We start from the raw sequence: 24,115 nt of genomic DNA, 5'->3' as shown, positions 1-24,115 counted from the left end.
TTCATATTTTGTCATGCTGACTTCCGGTAATGTTTCCTTCAACAGTTTTTGTCTGATGTGTGACAGACCAGCCACGAAATACCTTTTGCGATGGACGCTAACAATTCCCATAACATATAAAATTTTGATCCCTAAAATTTGTAATTCTTTTTAGCTTTAAAGTTTTCTTTACTACTCATAACTCAAACATATATTAATCCTTCCTCCATATCCTATTATTACTCTATTTTTCTGTAAGTTTCTTGCTCACTTCCAATAATGCTTATTACATGTTTCATGCTGACTTCCAATAATGTTTCCTTCATATTTTTTTCCTTCCAACAATTTCCCCTTTCTAGATTGCTTGCTTGTTTCTCGCCTTCATCTTTTGCATTGCTTTCGCACTCGCTTCCCACTCTAGCAGCTATGCTTGAAACAACTAGCATCATCATCAATTAATAGAAGAATTACCTACACAAGAGCTTTGATTTTGGACTGGAAAATTATGTTTTCACCTCCTTTTTCCATCATTGCCAATTCTACCACTCCTATTTAAGAAAATCTACCCTTCTCATTTGTCTTTTCCAAAAACTGACTGCATTTGTGACTCCTTTTGCGTTGGAATTTTATCTCAAAATTTGGAGGGAAGATTCAAAATATGAATCTCCCTCTGGTTTTTAAACTTCTTGTCTTAGTATAGCTTCGAAACGTGAACCCAATACCCCTTGTGTGTTTATGTGTTGTGAGTGGCTGAAATCCAATGAAAAAAGTTTAGTCTTACATTGGAAAGTAGAAGAAACTTTTATACCCATATAAGTGGTAGTGTGGAGGGAAAGTGATTCAGGTGCATCTCGCCTACCAGATGAACGGTCCAAAAATGTTCCATATATGTTCAGATTGAGTTGGAATGAGGAGATCGGTTCCATTTTAATTTTTCCTTTCTTTTAAGGATTTGGTAATTATTTCCTTCTTTTTAAGTATTTAGGAATTTGAAGTAGGAGTACTTTGGACGTCCATATTTAGGAGCAAGGTTTTAAATTTCGACCGAAATTTCGTGACCGACACCAAAATCACTTAAACCCAAAACGGGTTATAATTTCGCCGAAATTTCGAAAATTTCAGAATTTTACTGAAATTTCAGTTCCCCATGTGGACCGGCGTGGTTACAAAATTTCCGAAATTTATTTTTTTCAACTTTTGTGCAAGTGTGCAAGTGCATAATTTATGTTTTTCACCTTGTGGGTGACGATTTGACATAAGATGCCTTCCTTGTGAAAGGTTTTTGTCCCGTTGTGTGCAAGGCGTGTGAAATTGTGAATATGTGATGGCACATGCCACATGGCAGGGCATCAATGTCATGATTTCACTGCCATGTGAAAGTTTTTTGTCACCTTGTGCCACTAATGTACCATCACTTTTGCAGAGGCCAGAGGGAATCAATTTTTTGAAATGAGGGAGCCATATGTAGTCTTTACTCTTTGTATAAATGAAATAGGGTGGGAAGGGCGGAAGGCATTCTATATATTGTTGACATAGAATTGTTTTAGTGTTCAGAATCTGAAAACCATCTGTGAGTTGAAAACCATCGCCATTTTGAGTTGAAAACCATCAAACCATAGATAAATTACAAGTTACAATCTACTGCGAGTTGAAAATTACAACCTACTGTGAGTTGAAAACCATCAAACCACCGTCATTTTGGCCAAGCGTGGATCTCTTCGAAGCTCCACATAGAAATATTTTAGAGGGGTAAGTGGTTTATTTTAGTTTATTATAATCTTTTTTCATTACAGTGTAATTTTATATGGTGCAAGCCCTTATATTCCCTTATGTTCCAAAAATTACTGTCCGGACCACACTATAGGATGATCCAACCGTCCATGTGATTCAAGTTATGCAACACAAGTTAAATAGGTTGATCCCCTATAGTTTTCCATTGGATGATTACAACCCTCCGATCTATAAAGTAAATGCATATTATGGAAACCTCTATAGATCAGAGGGTTGGGTTGATCCTATGGAAATGATTTTTGGGGAACAACCTATTTAAGTTGTGTTCCATCAGATGGACGGTTTGGATCATCCTATGATGTGGTCCGTACTCCGTAGTACTTTTTAAAAAATAAGGGACTATAAGGGCTTACACCATATTTAATAACCAACTGAGCCATATTTAGCAAATGCATGATTTTGATTATATCTTACAAAAATAAGTTAATATATAGTAGATATATCATATATGGTTGTGTCGGTGTGCAATGTTGATGCATACCCCAAAAAATTTTGAATACTTATAAGAAAGAATATATATATATATATATATAGAGAGAGAGAGAGAGAGAGATGGATATTGGGGTCTACCTAGTACAAGATAAGCACATAAATGGGCCATATTTTAAAAAGGGAAATGTTATATGCGCCCCTTATTTTATTCAGGATAGCCCCCTCTAATATAAAGGAGTAGTGATAAAGACATTAGAGGGGGCTCTTTGAAAGTTTGAAGTATAAAAAGGGGATGAGTATTTCAATTCCCATTTTAAAAACCTCATAAATCAGTATAATTATCAGTTTGTATAGTTACATTGGCTATAAAAGACCCAAATGTTAAGATGAACCCGTATCAATTTATCAACTTTTATTTTCATTTCATTTCATTATGAAATGACATTCCACAAGCTCCTTTCTAGCATCCTCTTCTATTAGAAGCAAATGGCTCAAACCAGTGGCGGAGCCGAGATTTATACATGGGAGGGCAGGTTATATGCAAGGGGGGCAGGCTTCAAATTTTAAAGGGGGACCGGGCCCAATTGAGTTAGGCCTATTAAGGGGTTTCGACCAACTCAAGAGGGGCAGCTGCCCCCCTTATGATATGTGTAGCTCTGCCCTGGCTCAAACCACTCCTTGAAGAATCTATGTCTCCACCCCTTGTAAATATTCAAATCAACAAACTTTCTTGACAAATTATCTCATCTACTGTTCTACTAAAAGAAAAAAAATCCAACTTATCTTGCCTTTAGTAGAGCTCCTCATGGTTTTGTATCCTTATTAATATTTCTCTTCCATCCCTTTTCATACTCACAAAAAAGTGCTTTTCATAAAAGAAAAACCCACAATAAGTCACAAAGAGAAGTGGGATTTCTTAGAATATTTCAAATCACTCAAATCTCCTTGTGATGAGAGAAACCAATACATTTAGGTTTTATGTGTCCCAAACATCACAGCATAACAAAAATCTCTAATATTTTTCAAACATCACAACATTACAGTGGCACTTGAACTCTCCATTCCCATGTTACTCTATTTACAAATACTAAATAGTAGGTTATTTTGACTTGATCCTTTTTTTCAAAATACTGAATAGTGTTGTCATTTTGTCTTATTTTTTGCTTTTTACAGCCCCTTCAAGCTATCAATATAGCACGTGGGCAGCATCGTGCTCGAGAGGAGAATGCAGATGAAGACATTGGTTGGCAACATTGCCGATCTGATGCCAACAACACACAGATGGTTATTTGAAACTATTGTGGAAAGAAAATAGGCGGCAGTGGTATTACAAGATTGAAACACCGCCTGATAGGTAGAGGAGGAGATGTAAGAGGGTACGGAAATTGCCCCAAGGAGGTTCAGGATGAAATTAGAAACTCCCTAGAGGAGAAGGGAAAAGGTAAGGCGGATAAAGCAAAGATGAGAGAAGAGTTCATCGATGCTGTATCGGGAAGGTACGATGTAGATGACAGCGACGAAGATGATGATGATAGTACATTCCCATCCGATATCGATACAGGATACACCAGATCGCAACATAGGCGGGCAGTAAGAGAGTCACTAGCTGATGAGCACGACAGAAGGCAGAGGGCTGAATTTGCATCCACCAGGCCGAATTGGGCCCTATCTACGCATGAGGTGGGCGGAGGTAGTACAAGGGAACAAAGGCCAACTCAGCCGGGGTTGACACAATGGGGAAACGTCAGGGAAGTAGGAAGCAAGGACCCCGCATTGTGCAGAAAGAGAAAGCAGCGAAGTTTAAAAAGTATGTGGGGAAGTGCGAGGGAAGCTGTTGGGAGAGCATATGCGAAATTTATCTTCTACAATGCCATCCCGGCAAATGCCGCAACCAGCCCATACTTGCAGCATTTTGTTGATGTAGCTGGCGAATATGGAAGAGGAGTGAAGTCTCCCACTTCATACGAAATCATGAATAAGTACTTACCCTTGGAGGTTGAGGACCTGAAGAAATATATAAATGGGTTAAAGCAACAATGGCCTGAGTACGGAGTCACAATCATGACCGATGGTTGGACTGGTCCCACGAGACAGTCCATCATCAACTTTATGGTGTACTGTGATGGCAAGACCATCTTCCTAAAAAGTATTGAGGCTTCCGCTGTCATCAAAGACTACAGGTACATCTACAAACTATTAGTAGAGGTAATCAAGGAGGTTGGGGAGAAAAATGTTGTTCAAATTGTCATCGACAATGGGAGCAACTACAAGAAGGCGGGGCAAAAAATTATGGAGAAGTATCATATATTTTGGACCCCGTGTGCGGCACATTGCATCGACCTAATGCTAAAGGACATTGGGAAAACAGAGAGGTTGAAGAACGTAGTCGCTGAGGCCAGATCAGTGACTAACTTCATATACAACCATGGATATGTACTGTCACTCATGAGGGAGAACTCTGGGGGAGACTTAGTACGCCCTGGGCTTACTAGGTTTGCCACTAACTACGTGGCTCTTAAAAGTATGCTGGACAAGAAGGTTGGATTAAAGCAATTATTTTCATACAGAGAGTGGAATGATTACAGAGAGAGCAAGAGTGCAGCTGGACAGAAGGCTGAGGGTCTCGTCGGTAGTCCAACCTTCTGGCAGAATTGTAAGACAATAGTTGATATATTAGAGCCCATAGTAAGAGTTTTGAGGATGGTAGATGGGGATAAAAAGCCTACCATGGGTTCTATGTATCATGCAATCGAGTTGATGAAGGGTGCAGTACAAACGATGGCTACACGATCCTTTCAAGGCTACCATAAAATCATCGACACTAGATGGAAGAACATGCTACTTCACCCACTTCATTCAGCTGTTACGAACACGATCACCAACCTAGACTTATTATCTCTTCTTATGTCATGATTTATGATAGAAATCTATAACAAAGATTTCTTTTTTTTATTAGCATACTATCTCAATCCAAAGTACCAATACAGCGAGTATCTTGGAACTCGGGCTGATCTTATTAAAAACTCGCAGACTGTTATCCAGAAGTTGGAACTGGATGTGAATGAACAATCAACAATTTTATCACAGGTGAACATTGAACTATTTCCCTATAAATGAGAGGAATATTTAACTGCATCGTAGATCAAGGCATTTCGGGATGCTATTGGCTCTTTTGGGATTGCATCTGCCGTGGCCAAAGAGCTAACACAGCACCAGGTAAAGGCTTAGAAGAAGTGTATATATTGCATAATTATAGGTTGAGCAAGTAATTGATTAATCTTGTATTTTATTTTGCAGCTGAGTGATGGGTGTTATACGGGACGGATGCTCCAAACCTGAGATCGCTAGCCCTAAAATTTTTATCCCAGACAGCATCTTCTTCTGGTTACGAGAGAATTTGGAGCACCTTCAACCTCATCCACTCGAAACGGAGGAACAGGCTTGGACATGAAAACTTGCACAATCTTGTGTATGTCCATTATAACACACGATTGAGGTTGAAGCACAGAGAGATAGATAGCAGCCGGGAGGCCTACACTGATCCTCTTGATCTCACTGACGTATTCTACACAGATGGTGAGGAAGACCCTCTCTATGAGTGGGTGAAGGAGATTGGAGAGTTGGTGATGGATGCACCTAGAGGTAGACCAAATGCTTTAATCACGGAACATATGGGAGTCGATGATGATGATACATTGTCGCCGGATACAGAGGGCCTCCCTGAATCCGTTACAGTTCCAATAGTGGGTTCTGATGATGGTTGGTCGCCATCGGACGACAATACAGATGTTGGGGGCAGTGTAGGAGCTTCTGCTGGTAGAGGTGGTAGTGTAAGAAGTATGGAAAATGAGCCTTCTAGGCGACTTAGCCCATTCACATGCGAGCGGGAGTTTGACAACGTTACTCAGGATCAGGATCAGGATCATGGTGCATGACCCCAACACTGGCAATCAGATGCATCCCAACGGCGACATGGGAATCGACCCAACGATGAAGAAATTGATTCCTTAGATGCTCATTCTCGTTACGGTGTTGATAGGTTGACAGACACATTCGAGAATTTGAGTGTTGAAGGTGGGAATTCGCAGAGTCATGGTTATGGACCGGTCGAAGCTGAGAGTGGATTGAGTGCAGGTGTAAAATAGTGGGCTCCCCAGACCGAGTGTAAAATGGTGGCCCTCACACAGTCACAGTCCACCATAAAAAACTTAAGGTATAAAAAAAAGGCTTCCAATAAAAAACGTTCTTGGAAAGAATATAGGCCCTACTTGGAAAAGTTTAGAAAGGATTTTTTGGAAAATTTTAGAAAGGAAAATATTTCTAATACTTCCTTTTTTTACAAAAAAAATCCATGAGAAATGTTTTTCTTCCAATCGAGATGTGGTTAGTGTGAAATCCGCAACATTTATAAACTAAACACTGAATGAAATCCATCTCATCCGAATATTGGTGTGAAATTCCGGAAATTTTGGATGAAAATCAGGAAATTGAGACGAAATTTCATATATTTTGGACAAATCAACCGAAATTTTGGAAATTTCAGAAAAATAACCGAAATTTCGACCTAAATTTTTGAGCTTTAAAATATTATTATTGCCTTTTTCAATCACGAAATTTCGACCGAAGTTACCGAAATTTCGGAATTTGGGTCGAAATTTCTGATAATTAAATGACCCAAACCGGTTCCGAAACCGAAATTTTAAACCATGTTTAGGAGTTATAGTTTCGCTTGGATAGTTTTAGAGATTTTTGGAGATTTACTTGTATTCCCTTAACCCTAACCCAACCCGAGATAGCTTTCCCTTAACCCTAACCCCGACCCAACCCAAGCCTCAAGCTGAGAATGGTCAATCCTAACCCAACCAACCACCTCTTATTCTCTCACCTCTAACCCATGTTGAGTTCGGGTTAGCCTAGGAAAAAAATAGAAAAACATAACCCTAAGATTTTGAAAAGGGAAATGATATCGAAACTGCAATATTTGATAAGATGCGTGAAGAATCTTACCGTCCAGCATTTAAAGGGCTGTCCGAAAGATTTTACAGTTTGCAAAAAGCTCTTATGAGCCCCTTAAATACTAAACGACAAGATGCTCTGAGCATCTTATCAAAACAATGGAGTGCTGGATTCATTTCCCTTTTGAAAATTACGATAAAATTAGCGGATGGAGGTTGGGTTCAGGTCAGGTCAGGTTGTCCTAGGCCTCAATCCCAACCCAACCCGAAATTAAATGGGGTTGGTGTTTCCCAACCGTAACCCAACCAAATTGAGGAAATGCCAACCCAGCCCGAGCCAAACTCAGGTTGAACCAGCTGGGTTTGGGTTGAGCCAGACCCAAGTTGCATCCCTGGCCAAGGGTGGTAGACAGGCCAAGCTAACCTAACTTCTCCCCATTTGAGTGGTAATCATTAGCAGGCTACTTGTAGAAAGATTTTGGGCCATCCATGTTAAATGGGAATCGCCTTACGGACCTGCTTAAACTTAATTTTGATGCCTCTTCAAGAAAGCTCGATCCTAAGATCAATTAGGTCATGATTCAAGACCCTACAACCTACATAATTATGAGGATATCTATGGTTAGATTTTTAATAGTTTGGACCTTGAATATTGATCTAATTGAGCTTTAAGCACATGAAGAGGACTTCAAAATATACCTACATTTGGTTGGATTTCATGAAAATGGCCGCATTGAATGGTCATGAATGATGAAATACTTTTTAGGGCACCTGTTCATGGAGGAGAGGCACCCAGACAATAAAATAAGCGCCACCCTTGGTAACTCTAAAATTCGTTTTCATATAAGATATAATCTAATGACATTTTTTATGATCTGTGTGCGTGAGTCCAGTATTATTCAGATAGTACAGTGTGACCTACTCATTAGGATGATCCCAACCTTTCATTTGATGGGCCACGATGTAAATAGGCTGTACCCGGCCAGCAAATCATCTCATCCTAACCCTCCAATCTGAAAAGCGACTGCACATTATAGAAACCTCTACAGATCGAAGGGTTAGGATAATCTTATGAAGATGATTTACGGTCTAGTTAAGTTGTGGCCCGTCAAATGAACGGTTTGGATCATCCTAAAAAATGAACCCACCTGTACTTTCTACCATTTGCTGGACTTATAGAACTTGAATTGCCACCCCCCCTTCGTTTTGTTATTGTTCCACCTATCTCCTTATTTTGGATGTATCTCAATGAATTCCATTACAACTCATCGTGAGTTGTAACTCGTAAGAGCCAACGAAAGATTCTAAATAGAAGCAATAAATGGAAAGTAGCATTGTAGCAAGACTGATAGGTGGCAATATCAATTTGCTCTCCTGTCGTGTATACGTTATTACCAATTTTAACTATTCGCGTGATTAATGTAATTACGTCTAATAATTTCTAACACAAGACACGTGTATGGTGATTGAGTCATCCATCAAGTACCAGATGGGTCATATTTCAAAATTCACGGCAATCAAAGTTACCCGATCATTAATCTACAAAATGGACGGTTAAGATGGCTTGACAAAGAAGTCATGGTTTAGTGAAGTAGAAACTGTATTGCCAAACCCTAATTTCGTTCTTATTACCACATCTTGAGTCCCACATTCGGATGATCTGAACCGTTCATCTTATAGTTCTTTCTTTGGATCAGCTATGGCCCAAAAATCAAAGCAATTACTCAATTCTAACATCCAATAATGTGTACTTTAATTCAGTCAACGTGAACCGTTGGCTAGTCAAATATTTTCTCAACCGTCCGATTTGAAGTCTCAAAGCTTACGCGGTCAAGAGAAAGCGTAATGGCAGAACTGAAATAACAGGAAACTAGAAGGGTGAGAATTAAAGCTTTTCCACAAAGTTACTAAATACGCTGAGAAACGAACAACCTGGCGACTGTCCATTTCTTGCCGCGCAGTTCCATATTTATCTGCCCGAGATTTGTTACGCAATTTCGCCAAAATCCAGTTCTCAGTGATAAATTCACCCCCTTCTAAGATGAAATCATCCCCTAATTTTCAAAATCTACCGTACAGCCCACACCATAGGATGATCCTCATATTTTTTTAAATGGACTATACAACCCACACCATAGGATGATCCCAACCGTCCGATCTATAGAAGCTTCCATAATGTAAGTCCATCTTCATATTGGAGGGTTAGAATCATCCTATGAAAATGATTTTCATGGCACAACCTATTTACGAAACTGATTTTAGGAAAGCTTTTAGGATAATTCTAACCATCGATCTATAGGATGATCTCAACCGTCCGATCTATAGAAGTTTCCCTAATATAAGTCCATCTTCAGATCGGAGGGTTAGAATCATCCTATGGAAATGATTTTTGGGGCACAACCTATTTACATCGTGACCCATCAATTGACCTGTTTGGGTCATCCTATGTTGTGGTTTGTATGGTCCATTTTGAAAACTAGGGGTGAATTCATCCCGGAAGGGGGTGAATGAAATGCGTATCCGCGAAATTGCCTAGCAAACTCTTGTCTACCTTCCCTCGTATACTGTGGGCCCCATCTGCATGTGCTGTTCTTGAGTGTCTCTCTCTTCTGTTCTTCTTTTCTCTTTTCTTCTGAACCCTTTCTCTCGAAACTTTCCTCACTTTTCTCTCTGCAATGCTAAAAACCCTAATCTCATTACTCTCTCCTTCTCTTAGTTCAATGAAAAAAACCCACCTCTCATTTAGGGTTTTAACCCTTCTCTTTGCTATTTCTTTCTCTTATTTTCTCTCAGCAAAATGTGAAACAAATCCTTCAGACGTTTTAGCCATGGGTTCTCTATCAAAAAGCTTGAACGCAGATAAGCAACTCGGATGGACTGACCCAGATCCTTGCAAATGGCCACGAGTTACCTGTTCTTCAAACCGAGTCACAGCCATCCAAATCGGAAACCAACAACTGAAAGGTAATCTCCCACCAGATATCCAAAAACTAACATCTCTAACTCGGTTAGAACTCCAATCAAACCAACTCAGTGGTCCACTTCCAACCCTGACTGGGTTGACTCAGTTACAAGTCCTTCTCATCCACAACAATAGCTTTTCATTTATCCCTCCAGATTTCTTCTCTGGGCTTTCTTCCCTTCAATCTGTTTCTTTAGACAAGAACCCTTTTTCCTCTTGGGAAATTCCAAACAGTCTAAAAGATGCTTCTACCCTTGTAAATTTCTCAGCCAACATGGTAAATCTAAGTGGTAAAATCCCTGATTTCTTCAACACTTTCGCGAGTTTGAATCAGTTATCTTTGTCGTACAATAATTTAGAAGGTGGGCTGCCCTTAACATTTTCTGGGTCATCTATTCAATCTCTATGGTTGAATAATCAGGAAGGGATTAAGCTGTCTGGGAGTGTACAAGTTCTAGAGAAAATGACTAATTTAGTTCAGATTTGGTTACATGTGAACGCGTTCTCAGGGTCTTTACCTGATTTCTCTGGATTAAAATCTCTACAAGATTTGCAGATTCGCGATAATCAATTTACGGGTATTGTTCCTACCTCTTTGATCTCACTACCTTCATTAAAGAGTGTATTATTGAAGAACAATCTACTTCAAGGACCAATGCCCGAGTTTTCGAATTCAGTAACAACAGATTTAAACCAGTCTCAGACTAGTGATAGGTTCTGTTTATCGAAACCTGGTGATTGTGATTCGCGTGTTAATACATTGCTTTCAGTTGCGAAATTGTTCAATTATCCTGGGATTTTAGCAGAGAGTTGGAGTGGTAATGATCCGTGTGCGAATTGGTTGGGGATAACCTGTAATGGGGGGAATATTATTGTAGTTAATTTTGAAAAGAAGGGTTTTCTTGGTACTATTTCGCCCGATTTTGCTTTACTTACATCATTGCAGAAACTGATGCTTGCTTATAATAATCTTAATGGTTCGATACCACCGGAGCTCACGAAGCTACCGGATCTTACACTGCTTGATGTTCAGAACAATTCACTTTCTGGGAAAGTCCCTGTTTTTAAACAAAATGTTAAGGTTGAGATTGCTGGGAATTTGGGCCTTGAGAATCATAATGGAGGCCCTACTTCATCTCCGGGTGGCACTGATTCAGGTGGAGGTAATCCATCAGGTAGCACTAGTAATAGTAGTAAAAAATCTTCTACTTCAGTGGGAGGTATTGTGGGCTATGTAGTTGGTAGTGTAAGTTTTGTTCTACTAGTGGCAGTGTTGTTTTACTGGTTATACAAGAGAAACCAAAGACGATTTGGTAAAACACAGAGTCCATATACAACAGTTCATCCCCGACATTCTGGGTCCGACCCAGAGGCAGTGAAAATCACAGTTGCAGACTCAAGCTTGAATGGGACTATAAGTGAGACCCACAGCCGGACAAGTAGCGGACCGAGCAAAGTTCAGTTAGTTGATACTGGAAATATGGTGATCTCAATTCAAGTACTGAGGACCATGACTAACAATTTTAGTGAAGAGAATATCTTGGGACGGGGAGGGTTTGGGACAGTTTACAAGGGGGAATTGCAGGATGGAACAAAAGTTGCAGTGAAGAGAATGGAGTCTGGTGTGATCAGTGGTAAGGGATTGAATGAATTCAAGTCGGAGATTGCGGTTTTGACCAAGGTCAGGCATAGGCATTTGGTGGCGCTTCTTGGGTATTGTCTGGATGGGAATGAGAGGCTTCTTGTTTATGAATACATGCCTCAAGGGACTCTTGGAGACCATCTCTTCAACTGGGTGAAACTAGGGCTGAAGCCATTAGAATGGAAGAAGAGATTGAGTATTGCTTTGGATGTCGCAAGGGGAGTTGAATATCTACACAGCTTGGCTCGTGAGAGCTTTATTCACCGTGATCTCAAGCCCACTAACATTCTCCTTGGAGATGATATGAAGGCTAAGGTTGCGGATTTCGGCCTTGTTCGTCTTGCACCTGATGGGAAAGGTTCGATCGAAACAAGATTAGCTGGAACTTTTGGGTATCTTGCACCAGAGTATGCGGGTAAGTATCTCTGCTTAGTTCGATGTCTTTAAAGTTCGTAGAAATTTTATAATGTTTGTTTGTGGTTACTCTTATTCATAACCCTCCCATAAGCTTTTCAAATTTGAAATGGTGATCAAATGGATACAATAATGCCCTACCGAAGCCCATAATAGAAAACATATGTTGATTTAGAGCCTCTTTGGATGCCACCAAAACTAGTCCTTGCTCGTAAACACTTTTAATCATGTTTAATTTCAAAACCTTTTGCATATAAATGATTGTAAATTTTTAGAGGTATCCATTTAGGGCCTCTTTAGATACCATCAAAATTTACCCTTATTTGCAATAAGATTGCTTGAAGCTGTTGGCATTGCTTTGCTTTTCTGTTCTTTCCTATCAGCGAGTTCCGATCCTTTTGTTCGAAATTTCTTCGTTTGTACTGAACCGCTTGAAGAATCAAATTCCATTCCTCAAGATCCTATATCAGCTATGCATCCTCCTTGCATTTATGCCGGAGACGTCGTCAGTGCTATTGGCTTTGGCTTTGGCTTATGTAGATCAAAATGCTAAAATCGATAATCATACATCAAACCTGCCCATTGAATTAGTATTACCTTGGTTGATATCGTTAGTCATTTTGCCTGCATTTCAACAACTTTGGATACTTCTTAAAAAGACTACATCGTAGGCTGAGATAATCAATCACAAAAGAAATGAGTTGTCTGTTTGGGAACATTAGCAATGAATACTTTTAAGACTTTAATTCTTTTTTCCTCTATTTCATGGTTTTTCCTTTGTAAAATAAGCTAGTTGGAAAAAATAACTGGAAAGTTGGTTTTCAGATTAATCATTTTCATCTCAGTGAATGACATGGATGCCATGTAGAAGTAAAATGTGTTTTGTAATTGTTGTGAAAACCGTCCATCTATGGTTCAATGAAAACACTTCAGACATGCAGTTTTAGTCGAGAAAACACGAGATTCACACTGTCTATTACATTGTAGGACTTCATCCACTTATGAAGGGGATCCAAGAGCTTTCACTGCAGGCAAAGACTTCATCAGTACAAAATACCCAAAAATCCTACCACCAAGACCTTTGATAGGAACCCAACCCTAATACAACAGTTTTACCCAAACACAGTTGTACAATCTCCATATGGCAAAAATACACATATTTTGTGTTCAAGAGCACAATCTCCTATCTAATGCCCCCCCAACACGCACATAGACACACAAAAGGGCAAACCACCCCATGGATATAGTTCATGGACAATTCGGGACCCCATTGTGATCGTAGGAGGCCATATGAATATAAATGGGATAGAATCCAAGGCATAAACATTACAATAATTTACTTGTTGAATTAGTTTTCAAAAGTAATTCGCCACCACAGTGGAACCAGGACATCAGAGTAGCTGGATAACATCTGCCCATGATTTTCATGATCACTGGATGCCCATTAATTTGACCAAATCTTGATCTGTATCCATATTTTTGTTCATCATGAATCTCTGATTATATGGTTCTGTTTATACAATCAATGCCCCTAAGAATTTAATCAAGACACTGACATGACTCCGGGGTGTTTGTTAAATTTGGTAATGGACAGTAACTGGACGTGTGACAACAAAAGCCGATGTGTTCAGCTTTGGTGTGATTCTTATGGAGCTGATAACGGGTCGGAGGGCGCTTGACGAGAGCCAACCGGAGGAGAGTGTCCATTTAGTGACATGGTTCCGAAGGATGCAGATTAACAAGGAGACCTTTCGGAAGGCAATTGACCAAACAATAGACATCACTGAAGAGACTCTAAACAGCATCAACAAGGTTGCTGAGCTTGCAGGGCACTGTTGTGCAAGGGAGCCCTATCAGAGGCCTGACATGGGCCACGCCGTCAATGTCCTCTCATCGCTTGTGGACGTGTGGAAGCCCACAGATCCTGACTCAGAGGACATGTATGCGATCGACCTTGACATGACCCTACCGCAAGCCCTCAAGAAGTGGCAGGCATTTGAGGACGGCAGTGCAACTTCGTCTTTCCTTGCCAGCTTGGACAACACCCAAACCAGCATACCTACCAGGCCGAATGGATTTGCTGACACCTTCACCTCAACTGATGGGCGGTGAGAATAGTGAAAGTTCATGAAAGATTCATTTCTAATCCTTTCTCTTCTGTTTTCTGGCTTGTTTAATTTCCTTGGAAGGCTCTTTTTTCTACTTTTCTGTGAATTTATGATGGATGCTGATCTTTTTAGGAAACTCTTTATTTGTCACTTTTACTCATTTATTTATTTTGTTTCTTGGGGTTTTGGAAATGGTAAACTATGTTCTTGCTCTGTTTTCTTAGAATCTGATTTTCACCATGTCTGTATAAACTTAGATAAATCTTGAAAATTCAATGACATGGTCGATTAGGGATGCAGTCCCATCACGCATTATAAATTCAAAAGCCCCAAGTAATTGTGATTTGATTGGCGTAATTTAAAACATACATTCATGTGGCATGTGTATTTTATAGGCACCACTTTAAATGCATCGTAGTCCAAACTTCGCACGGGTCAAATCTTATGGATGACTTCTGCTCATTGAATGTCAATCTTACTTGGGTTTTTTATTTGCAATCTTCAAATACTTTGGGCTATATAGCCAATTGATGATGGGGACTTGCAAAATAAGTGGTTGGATCGTGTAAAGTATGTTGGGGTTAAACAATGTTTGGGGTGAAATTCAGTATTAAGGACTGAAGTTTGATATAGACACCCTATGTTCTTTATAGGGGCACTACCTCTTTTTAAGGTAGTGAATTTCTCATTCTTTCAAGGTCGTGAGTTTCTCCTTTGAGGATAGTGTGTCTATCCTCCAAAGGCAGTAAGTGCCTCCTAAGGTAGTATGTGTCTCCTTTCGAGATAGTGTATGATAGTGTGTCTATCCTGAAGGCAATATTGGCCTCCTAAGGTAATATGTGTCTCCTTGTGAGATAGTGTATGTATCGGCACACTGTGCGTTCTGTGCTTGATGACAATCAAACGATCCGAATGACATGCCATGAAAAGCACTCTAAAAGACAAGATATTGTTTCTCGTAACAGGATAGCGTGTTTCTTCTACTCAGATAATATGTCTACTTATAGGATAGTGTGCGCCTACTTATAGGATAGTGCATCTCCTTCGACGGTAGTGTTTCTTGTTTTCTAGGATAGTGTATGCCTCCTTCGAGGTTAGTGTTTCTTGTTTAAGGGTAGTGTATGTTTACCGGTCGGAAGACAACCTCAACACTTCCAGGGAAGTATAAGTCTCCGTTTAAGTTAGTATGCAATTATGCATCTCCTTTTAGGGTAGTGTATATATTGTTAATGCTACTGTATATATATTTTTTTGAAATGGAATGCTAGTGTATATATTGTTAATGTGTGATGTGCATTTTGTGCCGAATGCCAGCCAAATGATCCTGGAAATATGAAAAAAACTCTGAACGTCAAAATAATATTTCTATTAAAAGTTTAGTGTCTTTAACGTAGTATGTTTCTCCTTCTAGGGCAGTGTGTGTCGCCTTCAATGGTAGTAACTTTCTTGTTTAAGAGTACTGCTTGTCTATCAGCCGCAAGACAACTTAAAAAATTCTTAGGTAGTGTATGTCTCCTTCTAGGATAGTGCATGTCTCCTTCAAAGGTAGTATGTTCCTTGTTTGAGGGTAGTGTGTGTCTGGCAGCTTCAAGACAAGTTTAACACTTCTAAGGTACTTTATGTCTCCTTCCAGGGTAGTGCAAGTCTCCTTCCAAGGTAGCATGTGTATCTTTCAATGGTAGACTTGGTAGTGCAGATATCATTATAGGATAGTTTGCATTCTACGCTAGACGACTATCGGACAATCTGAATGATACAAAAACACTTCACGATAAGGAAGTATTTCTCCTATCAGGGTAGTGTGTGTATCCTAACAGGATAGTGTGTCTCCTTCCAGTGTTGTGAATGTCTCCTTCGACGGTAATATGTTTCTCATTTAAGGGTAATGTGTGTCTAACGGGTGGACGACAATACAAACACTTTCAGGGTAATTTAAGTCTCCTTCCAAAGATAGAATATGTCTCTTGAGTAGTGTGTATCTCGTTAAGAGGTAGGGTGTGTTACGTATCAGAAAATAGCCAGGCGTTTCAGACGATACAAAAATATTTTGAAAGACAAGGCAGTGTTTCTTCTAGTAAGATAGCGTGTGTCTCCTACCAGGGTAGTATGTGTCTCCCTCAGGTCCTATGCTACTGTATGTCTCCTAGGATAATATTTTACTCCTTCAAGGTTAGTGTATTTCTTTTTTAAGGGGAATGTGTGTTTAGCAATCAGACAACAACCTCAGCACTTCCAGGATAGTGTGTATCTCCTTCCATGCTAGTGTGTATCTTTAATCGGTATGTTCATTCTACAACAAACAAAAACAAAACAATCTAAGATTCTATAAAAAAATATTTGGATGACAAAGTAGTATTTCTCCTAGCAGGGTAGTGTGTGTCTCCTACTAGGACAGTGGGTGTCTCCATCCAAGATAGTGTGTCTCTTTTGAAGGAAGTGTTCGTCTCCTTCGAGGGTTGTGTTCTCGTTTGAAGGTAATCTATGTTTTGCATCAGGATTGTAATTAGCTTTTTAGGGTAGTGTATCTCTTAGTGTAGTGTGTTTAAGACGTAGTATGCGCTTGTGTCAAATGACAACCAGACGATTCAAGCGACACTATAATACTCTAGATGAGAAGGTAGTGTTTCCCATTCAAAAAAAGTAGTGTTTCTCCAAATAGGGAAGTGTGCGTCTCCTTCGTGAGAAGTGTATTTTTTATTAAGAGTAGTATATTTTTTGTTACAAAGTTGTGGAAGTCTCCTTCCAGAGTAGGTTGCATTTCTTTCTAGAGTAGTGTGTATATCATTAAGGTGTGGTGTGTTTGTGCCAACCGACGGCGCAGATGATTCAGGTGACAATCCAGATTCCTTTTTTTTTAGAATGGCTCAAAATAATTTTCTTTTACATTCTAGATTGCCCTTTTTATTTCTTTAAAACCATCAACCCACATCATTTGGAGACCGCGCTTCAAGTTCTTCTCTATTAGAGGACCCTTCAATTTTTCCTAGATTGCCCTTACATATCATGTAATGACGAAGGTAGCACATGTTTAGGGCATAAGCATTTGGGTTGAAGTATACAATATATCCACTAATAATGTTATTGTAAGCAGTTATATCTTTGTGAACTTAAAGGGAGAATGACTTGATAAACAATCTGGATAATATAATAGGGAATGGGGATGGGTAGCATATAACGGATATGTAAGCTACTTCTACTGTATGTAGGGGCGATCCTGTTGTATCTGTTTAGGGGACAACTTGTCCCTTATTTGGCACTTTTTGGAATAATAAATGTCAATTTAAAAAAAAAAAAAAAACTTAGATAAACAATCTATATACTTCATAATAAACACCGCGTTCCAAGAGTCCATTGAACATAGGGAAGCCCACTGAACAAACTATTGAGAATATTTGTTTCTATAAACTTCGTGCACCTTTGGATGTTCCTTTGAACACTATTATTTCTTTCCTTCCATAGGAGCCACATTGTGGTTGCTAGCTCCATAACTCAATATGATCAGCAGTGTGCTTTGATAGGATCACAACCTCTATATGCATGCCAGTAGAGCGGGACAAGGTTAGGGTTTCATACGCAAGGGATAAAAAGAGAACAAATGTTCACATACAACTGCCTACACAATTCAACATGTATACAAAACTATCATACAAATTTTATCCAATACATGTTCTAATGACAATCAATTTACAAGGTAGAGATCTTTAGTAGAGCGACCACTGTGGCTAAGCTTACCAAATATTTTTGGTGCAAGTCAAAATCTTGATCTATTTTAGGGTTTATGCTTGAATCAATGTCAGTCACCAGCTAAATTTAAGGGACTTTGGACCCAATTGAGATGAATCCATTCTCTAGTTATAGAATTGGAAGTTAAATTGGAGGAAATGATAGAATGGATATGTGCATTGTGGCCCATGGCCTAACTAATCACGTGACCACTATAGTATTTGGTCTCGTTGGACACCGTTGTACAAATAGCAGCAGCACATGTTTATGTTTCCCTTTTATTGCGCTGGTATTAATTACTGTGTGAGAGACAGAGAGACAGAGAGAGATTTCCAGTTGTTTCTGCAGACGTTGCAGAGGCGAACCTTGTTGGGAAGCAAAGACGGGCGCATTGGTGTTAGTGGCGGAATCTAGCAGGCACTGCCAGCTGCCTATAACTTTGCTGATTCATTGGCAAAACTCCACATGCAATGGCCAAACCCAAAATAGGGGCCAGCTTAAGCTTTTTGAGTAACATGGTTTTAAATTACGGCCGAAATCCGAAATTACGGATTTCGGTCAAGTCCGAAACCGAAATGTACCAAAATAGAAAGTCCCGATATTTACCAAATTTCGGAAATTTTGGCTGGAATTTCAGGAATTTCAGCTGAAATTTCGAAAAAATGCCCTTTTTATTTCTTTGCAGAATTTCAGCCGAAATCCCCCAAAAAATTCAGTAATTTCAACCTAAATTTCAGTATTTTCGGCCCAAAAAACTGAAATTTTGGGACTTTCTAACGAATTTCAGCCAAGAATTTCAGTTTCGGCCAGTACTGAAATTTTACCGAAACCGAAATTTAAAACCACTGGAGTAACTCGTCGTTTCACATGGTATCAAAGCCAAAGGTTTTGGAGTAATTGGTTGTTTCACAACTAGGATTAGTATCTTTCTATCTTTCCCACCAGTTTCTTTCTTTTGGTAGGGGTTTTTTAGTTAGTAGGATTACTTTTCTAATTATAGTTGTTTTCTTAGTGTGTTAGGATCTCAAGCTTTTTTTTGTTATCTAATATGTGAACATGAAAGGAAATCATTAATTTTGTAAAAAACAATTAACGTCTCTCTCTCTCTCTCTCTCTCTCTCTCTCTCTCTCTCTCTCTCTCCTAGTGGATTTTAGGGTTCTTTTCTTCTTCTTCCCTAGTGGATTCTAAGGCAACTTTTTGGATCGTACGCTTGGGCTACGGTTCTTCATTTGATCTGCTGCGTTAGGAGATGATGTTTGGTCTACATAGATATCTTTTAGTTGATAACTATGATTTAATTGTTTTTGTTAACTGGATCTCTTTGTTTGGGTTTGGGAGGCAAATATTAATTTTTCTAGAAAAATTTGCTAGTTCGTTCCTGAGTATCCAGATCTCATCTTTGTTGCAAGAAAATGAGTTTATCTAATTTAAGAAGTTTGTCTTAAGAGTTTTTTTTAATCTCTGTTTTGTTTTGAGTAGATTTTATGGCATTGCATGAACAATAATAACTATTTATTCTTTTTAGACTCTTTAATATAATTTTATAAAGGAAATGTTATCAGCACTACTGTATTTTGATGAGGGCACTCCTCACTTTATTAAAAGTGCAGTATGGCCGCACCATAAGATGATCCAAACCGTCCATTAGATGGGCCACAGCCTAAATAGGTTGTGCCCCAACAATTATTTCAATAGGTTGATCCTAACCCTCAGATCTAAAGAGGGTTAGGATCAACACTCTAACATTCAGATCGGAGGATTAGGATCAACCTATGAAACTGGTTTTTGACGCATAACCTATTTAGGCTGTGGCCCATCTAATGGACGGTTCGGATCATCCTATGGTGTGGGCCATACCGTACTTTTAATAAAGTGAGGTGTGCCCTCATCAAAATACAGTAGTGCTGATAACATTTCCCTTTTATAAATTTAGTCATTCATGCAAACAGTGAAAGTTTGGATCATTGTAGAAAGTAGTCCATACTTATATATTAAGAGATCGTCTAGTCGCTCGGAAATCAGCCTTTCGTGTTTTTAAACGACCCCTCTGTTTTTTTTTTCGGAAAATATATGGCCCACGAAATGGGCATATGGCTCACATGTGAACAGACAGAAATTTAAAAATTCTATCATGACATATTTGCACACATGTTTATAATGATAATTCGATTGATGGAGCCGGTGAACACAAGTACAGTTCATTCTATTTGGTTGGGAGGATATGCACCAGATCATGATCTCCTAAGTTCTATTCGTCCGTGATAGTCAAATCCACTAGGAGGCAACTCGAGCTGGGTTGGGCGTGGTTGAGGCTAACCGTAGCCAAACTCTACAAACACCGCATTATCCGCATCACCTGTTCTAGGCATATAATGTTCCAAACCCTGGACTAAGGGCGCGGAGTTACAAGCAACTATTGAAAGACAGTGCCTAATTTCTATACGCTGCATGCGAATCGAAGTTGTCATCTCTCTAGCTCATGGATAAATCATCCGCAGGAAGGAATAGCAGTAATAGCTCTGGACCTCAACGCCAACCCCTTTGTTACCGTACGTGTGCCTCTCACGCATACAGTTTGCAGAAACCCCTAAATCCAGCCCTAACCTTTTCTTCCACCTCTCCTCTCCAATCCAAACTTGTGTTCCCTGTATGCTATGAAACCTAACTAAATCTTGGACTTTATAAGCGAAAACTTGGATTTTATGATCTCGGAGTGTAAAATCTAGGATTTTATCACAATTCCGGGTTATAAAATTCATGTATCCAAATGACCCCTGGTTTTGAAAATTGCTATTAAATTACATGAGTGGTTCGGTTCGACAAACTTCTCTCATAGATTCCCTTCACCAAGTCATTGCCGGCAATATGCTCTTATCCCTTGGTGTCAAAGGGAGAGTTTCTTTCTTGTCGATTGGAATGGGTTACCCAAGATCTCAACCCTAACCCAACTCGGAATCAAATAAGGTTGGCATTATTGTAACCCAACCCAAAATCAAATCAGGTTGGCTTTTCCCCATCCTAACCCAACACAAGCCGAGCCCAAATCGGGCTGAACTCATCGGATTTGGGTTTATCCCAGCCCAAATTACACCCCTAGGATCCTCCATGATGATAAAGAAGAATGGTATATACTAGATTATGCAAAATTATATGATGAAAGGGTCGTATTAAAGGTGGTACGATCGAAGTACCACGCTTAATTGATATTTGATCCAACAGCAAATTCTCAAAAAGTGACCCCTGTAGGTTCAAATATCAAGGCTGGGATGATGAGTACGAGTGTGTACGCCCACTCATCGTATAATTTCTCCAAGATTATAATATATGATTTCTCCAAGATTATAATATATGTAGGGAAGTGATAAAACGACTCCCAAATATCTTAAATTGGCCCCATGTTTATATCTCTCTCCTCTTTCTCTCTCTAACTCAGAGGAGAGAGAAAGACACATGGGAGTCGATTTAAGATATATGGGGTCGATTTATCACTCCCCTATATGTATGGTTAAATTATGGGTAATGATAAATTAGCAGCCCCTGTAGGATAATTCACACCCCTTTAACGTTAAAAAGTGTTAAAGTCTGCCACATACCCTCCTATAAAGGGGGGCGAATTATCCTACACGCTCCTATAAAGGGTGTGAATTATCGTACAGGGGGTGCGAATTTGTGAAGAGAGGGGTACCAAAACCAGAGAGAAAACTTTATGAAGAGGGGTACATCCATCGTTACAACCGTTACGTGTACGCCCACTCATCGTATGATTTCTACGTGTGTATGTCCGTGTAAGAGCTGCAGGTAAAAGCGCGTGTGGTTTACCAGGCCATGTATTAGGAAAAAAAAAATGGAAAGTGAAAAAGAAGACTGAGGCGGTCTAAGACGACCGAGTGAGCGACCCGCTCAAACACGTCCCTCTTTGTACTGACTGCTTGACCCAAACTGGCTCATTCTTTGGTCAACCCGTCAAACATTCAGACCATGCACCGGCTCCCTTATTTAAATCCTCTTCAGCTTTTACACGTTCAAATTTCAACGGTCAATTATTCAAACCCAAAACCTCCCCTTTGACTCCTTCTATACATCATATTACTCTAATCCGCGCATCAAACTTTATGATATATATATAGACCATACCCCTTACCAAGTCCTCAAACACACAAACAAACATCTCTTATCATTGTTTCTATCTCCCTCTCTTCTCATTTTTTCACCTCTCTTTAAAATGATTTCATTCAGAATCCGAAAAGCTAGCCGGAGAGACCTTATCGGCGGGAAAAAGCTCGCCGGAAATACAAACAAGGAAGGGATGATTCCGACCCATTTCCGATGCCCAATATCACTCGATCTAATGAAAGATCCAGTTACATTGTGCACGGGGATTACATACGATAGACAAAGCATCGATACATGGCTAGATGCTGGAAACCACACATGTCCTGTGACGAATCAGCCTTTGAAGAGCCTAGAACAAATCCCAAATCATACAATTCGAAGGATGATACAAGATTGGTGCGTCGAGAATAGTTCGTATGGTATTGAACGGATCCCAACCCCTCGAATTCCCGTTACCTCGGCCAAGGTATCGGAAATTCTTTTAGGAATTTCGGCCGCAGCCCGGCGGAGGGACTACACCACGTGCCGGGAATTGGTCAAGAAGATCAATAACTTAAGCAAGGAGAGTGAGCGGAATAAGAGGTGTTTCATAGCAAATGGGTCTAACCGTGTCCTATCGGCTGCATTTGATGCCTTTGCCACCGTCTCTTCGGAGAATTATGCAGTGGGGCTTGAGGAAATCTTGTCAATTTTAACTTGGATGCTCCCCCTTGATGTGGAATCACGATTATACCTTGGATCGGATGCATCTTTACGTTTTATGTTGTGGATTCTAACATCGGGGAATTTGACTGGAAGGCGAAACGCAGTATTGGCTTTGAAAGAGCTCGTCACGTCCGATCGAAGACATGTAGATACTTTGGTAGAGATCAATGGATTTATTGAAGCTTTGGTGAAGATAATTAAAGAACCCATTTGTCCTACAACTACAAAAGCATCTATGGTGACCATTTTCTACATGGTTTCTTCTCCCGGATCATCTTCAACATCTTATACTTCAAATCAGAAGACGCGGACGAGATTCGTGGAGTTGGGTTTGGTATCTTTGTTATTGGAAATGCTCGTCGATTCCGAAAAGAGCATCTCTGAGAAGGCTTTAGGTGTTTTGGATGGGATTTGTAGCTGTGAGGAAGGAAGAGAAAAGGCTTATAGTAATGCTTTAACTATGCCAGTATTGGTGAAGAAGATTTTCCGAGTATCTGAATTGGCGACGGAATTTGCCATATCCATTCTTTGGAAGCTTTGCAAGAATTACAAAGGGGAGGAAGGGGGGATTTTGGTGGAGGCTCTACAAGTTGGGGCTTTTCAGAAGGTATTGTTGCTTTTGCAAGTGGGCTGTGGTGATAGAACAAAGGAGAAGGCAACTGATCTGTTGAAATTGCTGAATAATTACAGAGGGAGGGGAGAGTGTATTGAATCCATGGATTTCAAACAGCTGAAAAGGCCTTTTTAATGAATGATGTGGTTAATCAAACTATATTTATTAGTAGGGTAATGAGGAAAAATAAAGGTTTTGATTGTAAGTTCAATGTACAAATTACAAAGCATGACATTCTTATGCAATTGGAAACTATACATACATCTTAGCAAAAGAAAAAGGTCTATGTTGGGGTTCTTGATGGGGGGTTTGGTGCTTTGTAATTTGCTTGTTTTTAGGAATTTTATGGTTTGTATTGTTCTTCAATTTCCTTACAACATCAGCCTTTTCCATTTGGAGAATAATAATTTGATATACAGGTTGTATCAATGATGAGAGAATAATTTGATATAGTTGTTGGAAGCTTTTGCCTTTTACTTAGTCTTCACGTTTTTTTTGTGATCCAAATTACCCTTCTCATGAAAGGGCTGAGAGGGGCAACTTCCTCTTTCATTTTGGTAAAGTTCTATTTATTTCTCTTCTAAAAAGTATTGGAAAATTATATCCAAAGTCCCTTTACACTTCTAATTTTATTAATATACTGAAATTGGATATTAATAGCTTTTTAGCAATGACAA

The 24,115-nt window shown here is 39.5% G+C and overlaps 2 protein-coding genes across 2 annotated transcripts; both read left to right on the top strand.

Annotated features, from left to right (window-relative positions):
* The first annotated feature begins 9,783 nt into the window (after window positions 1-9,783).
* LOC143863723 (receptor protein kinase TMK1-like) lies at window positions 9,784-14,496 on the top strand. Its single transcript, XM_077374482.1, has 2 exons — window positions 9,784-12,176; window positions 13,770-14,496. The coding sequence occupies exons 1-2, from the start codon at window positions 9,833-9,835 to the stop codon at window positions 14,285-14,287; spliced, it is 2,862 nt and encodes a 953-aa protein (XP_077230597.1). The 5' UTR covers window positions 9,784-9,832; the 3' UTR covers window positions 14,288-14,496.
* Window positions 14,497-22,168: 7,672 nt separating this feature from the next.
* Window positions 22,169-23,699, top strand: LOC143863719 (U-box domain-containing protein 20-like). Its single transcript, XM_077374477.1, has one exon. The coding sequence runs from the start codon at window positions 22,230-22,232 to the stop codon at window positions 23,571-23,573; it is 1,344 nt and encodes a 447-aa protein (XP_077230592.1). The 5' UTR covers window positions 22,169-22,229; the 3' UTR covers window positions 23,574-23,699.
* The last annotated feature ends 416 nt before the right edge of the window (window positions 23,700-24,115 follow it).

Source organism: Tasmannia lanceolata, unplaced genomic scaffold, assembly GCF_043159265.1.
Source record: "Tasmannia lanceolata isolate RefF3 unplaced genomic scaffold, GAP_Taslan_0.1 ptg000044l, whole genome shotgun sequence".
Lineage (NCBI taxonomy): Eukaryota > Viridiplantae > Streptophyta > Magnoliopsida > Canellales > Winteraceae > Tasmannia > Tasmannia lanceolata.
The sequence above is the reverse complement of the archived record's forward strand: the minus strand, read 5'-3'. Positions and strand labels throughout refer to the sequence as shown.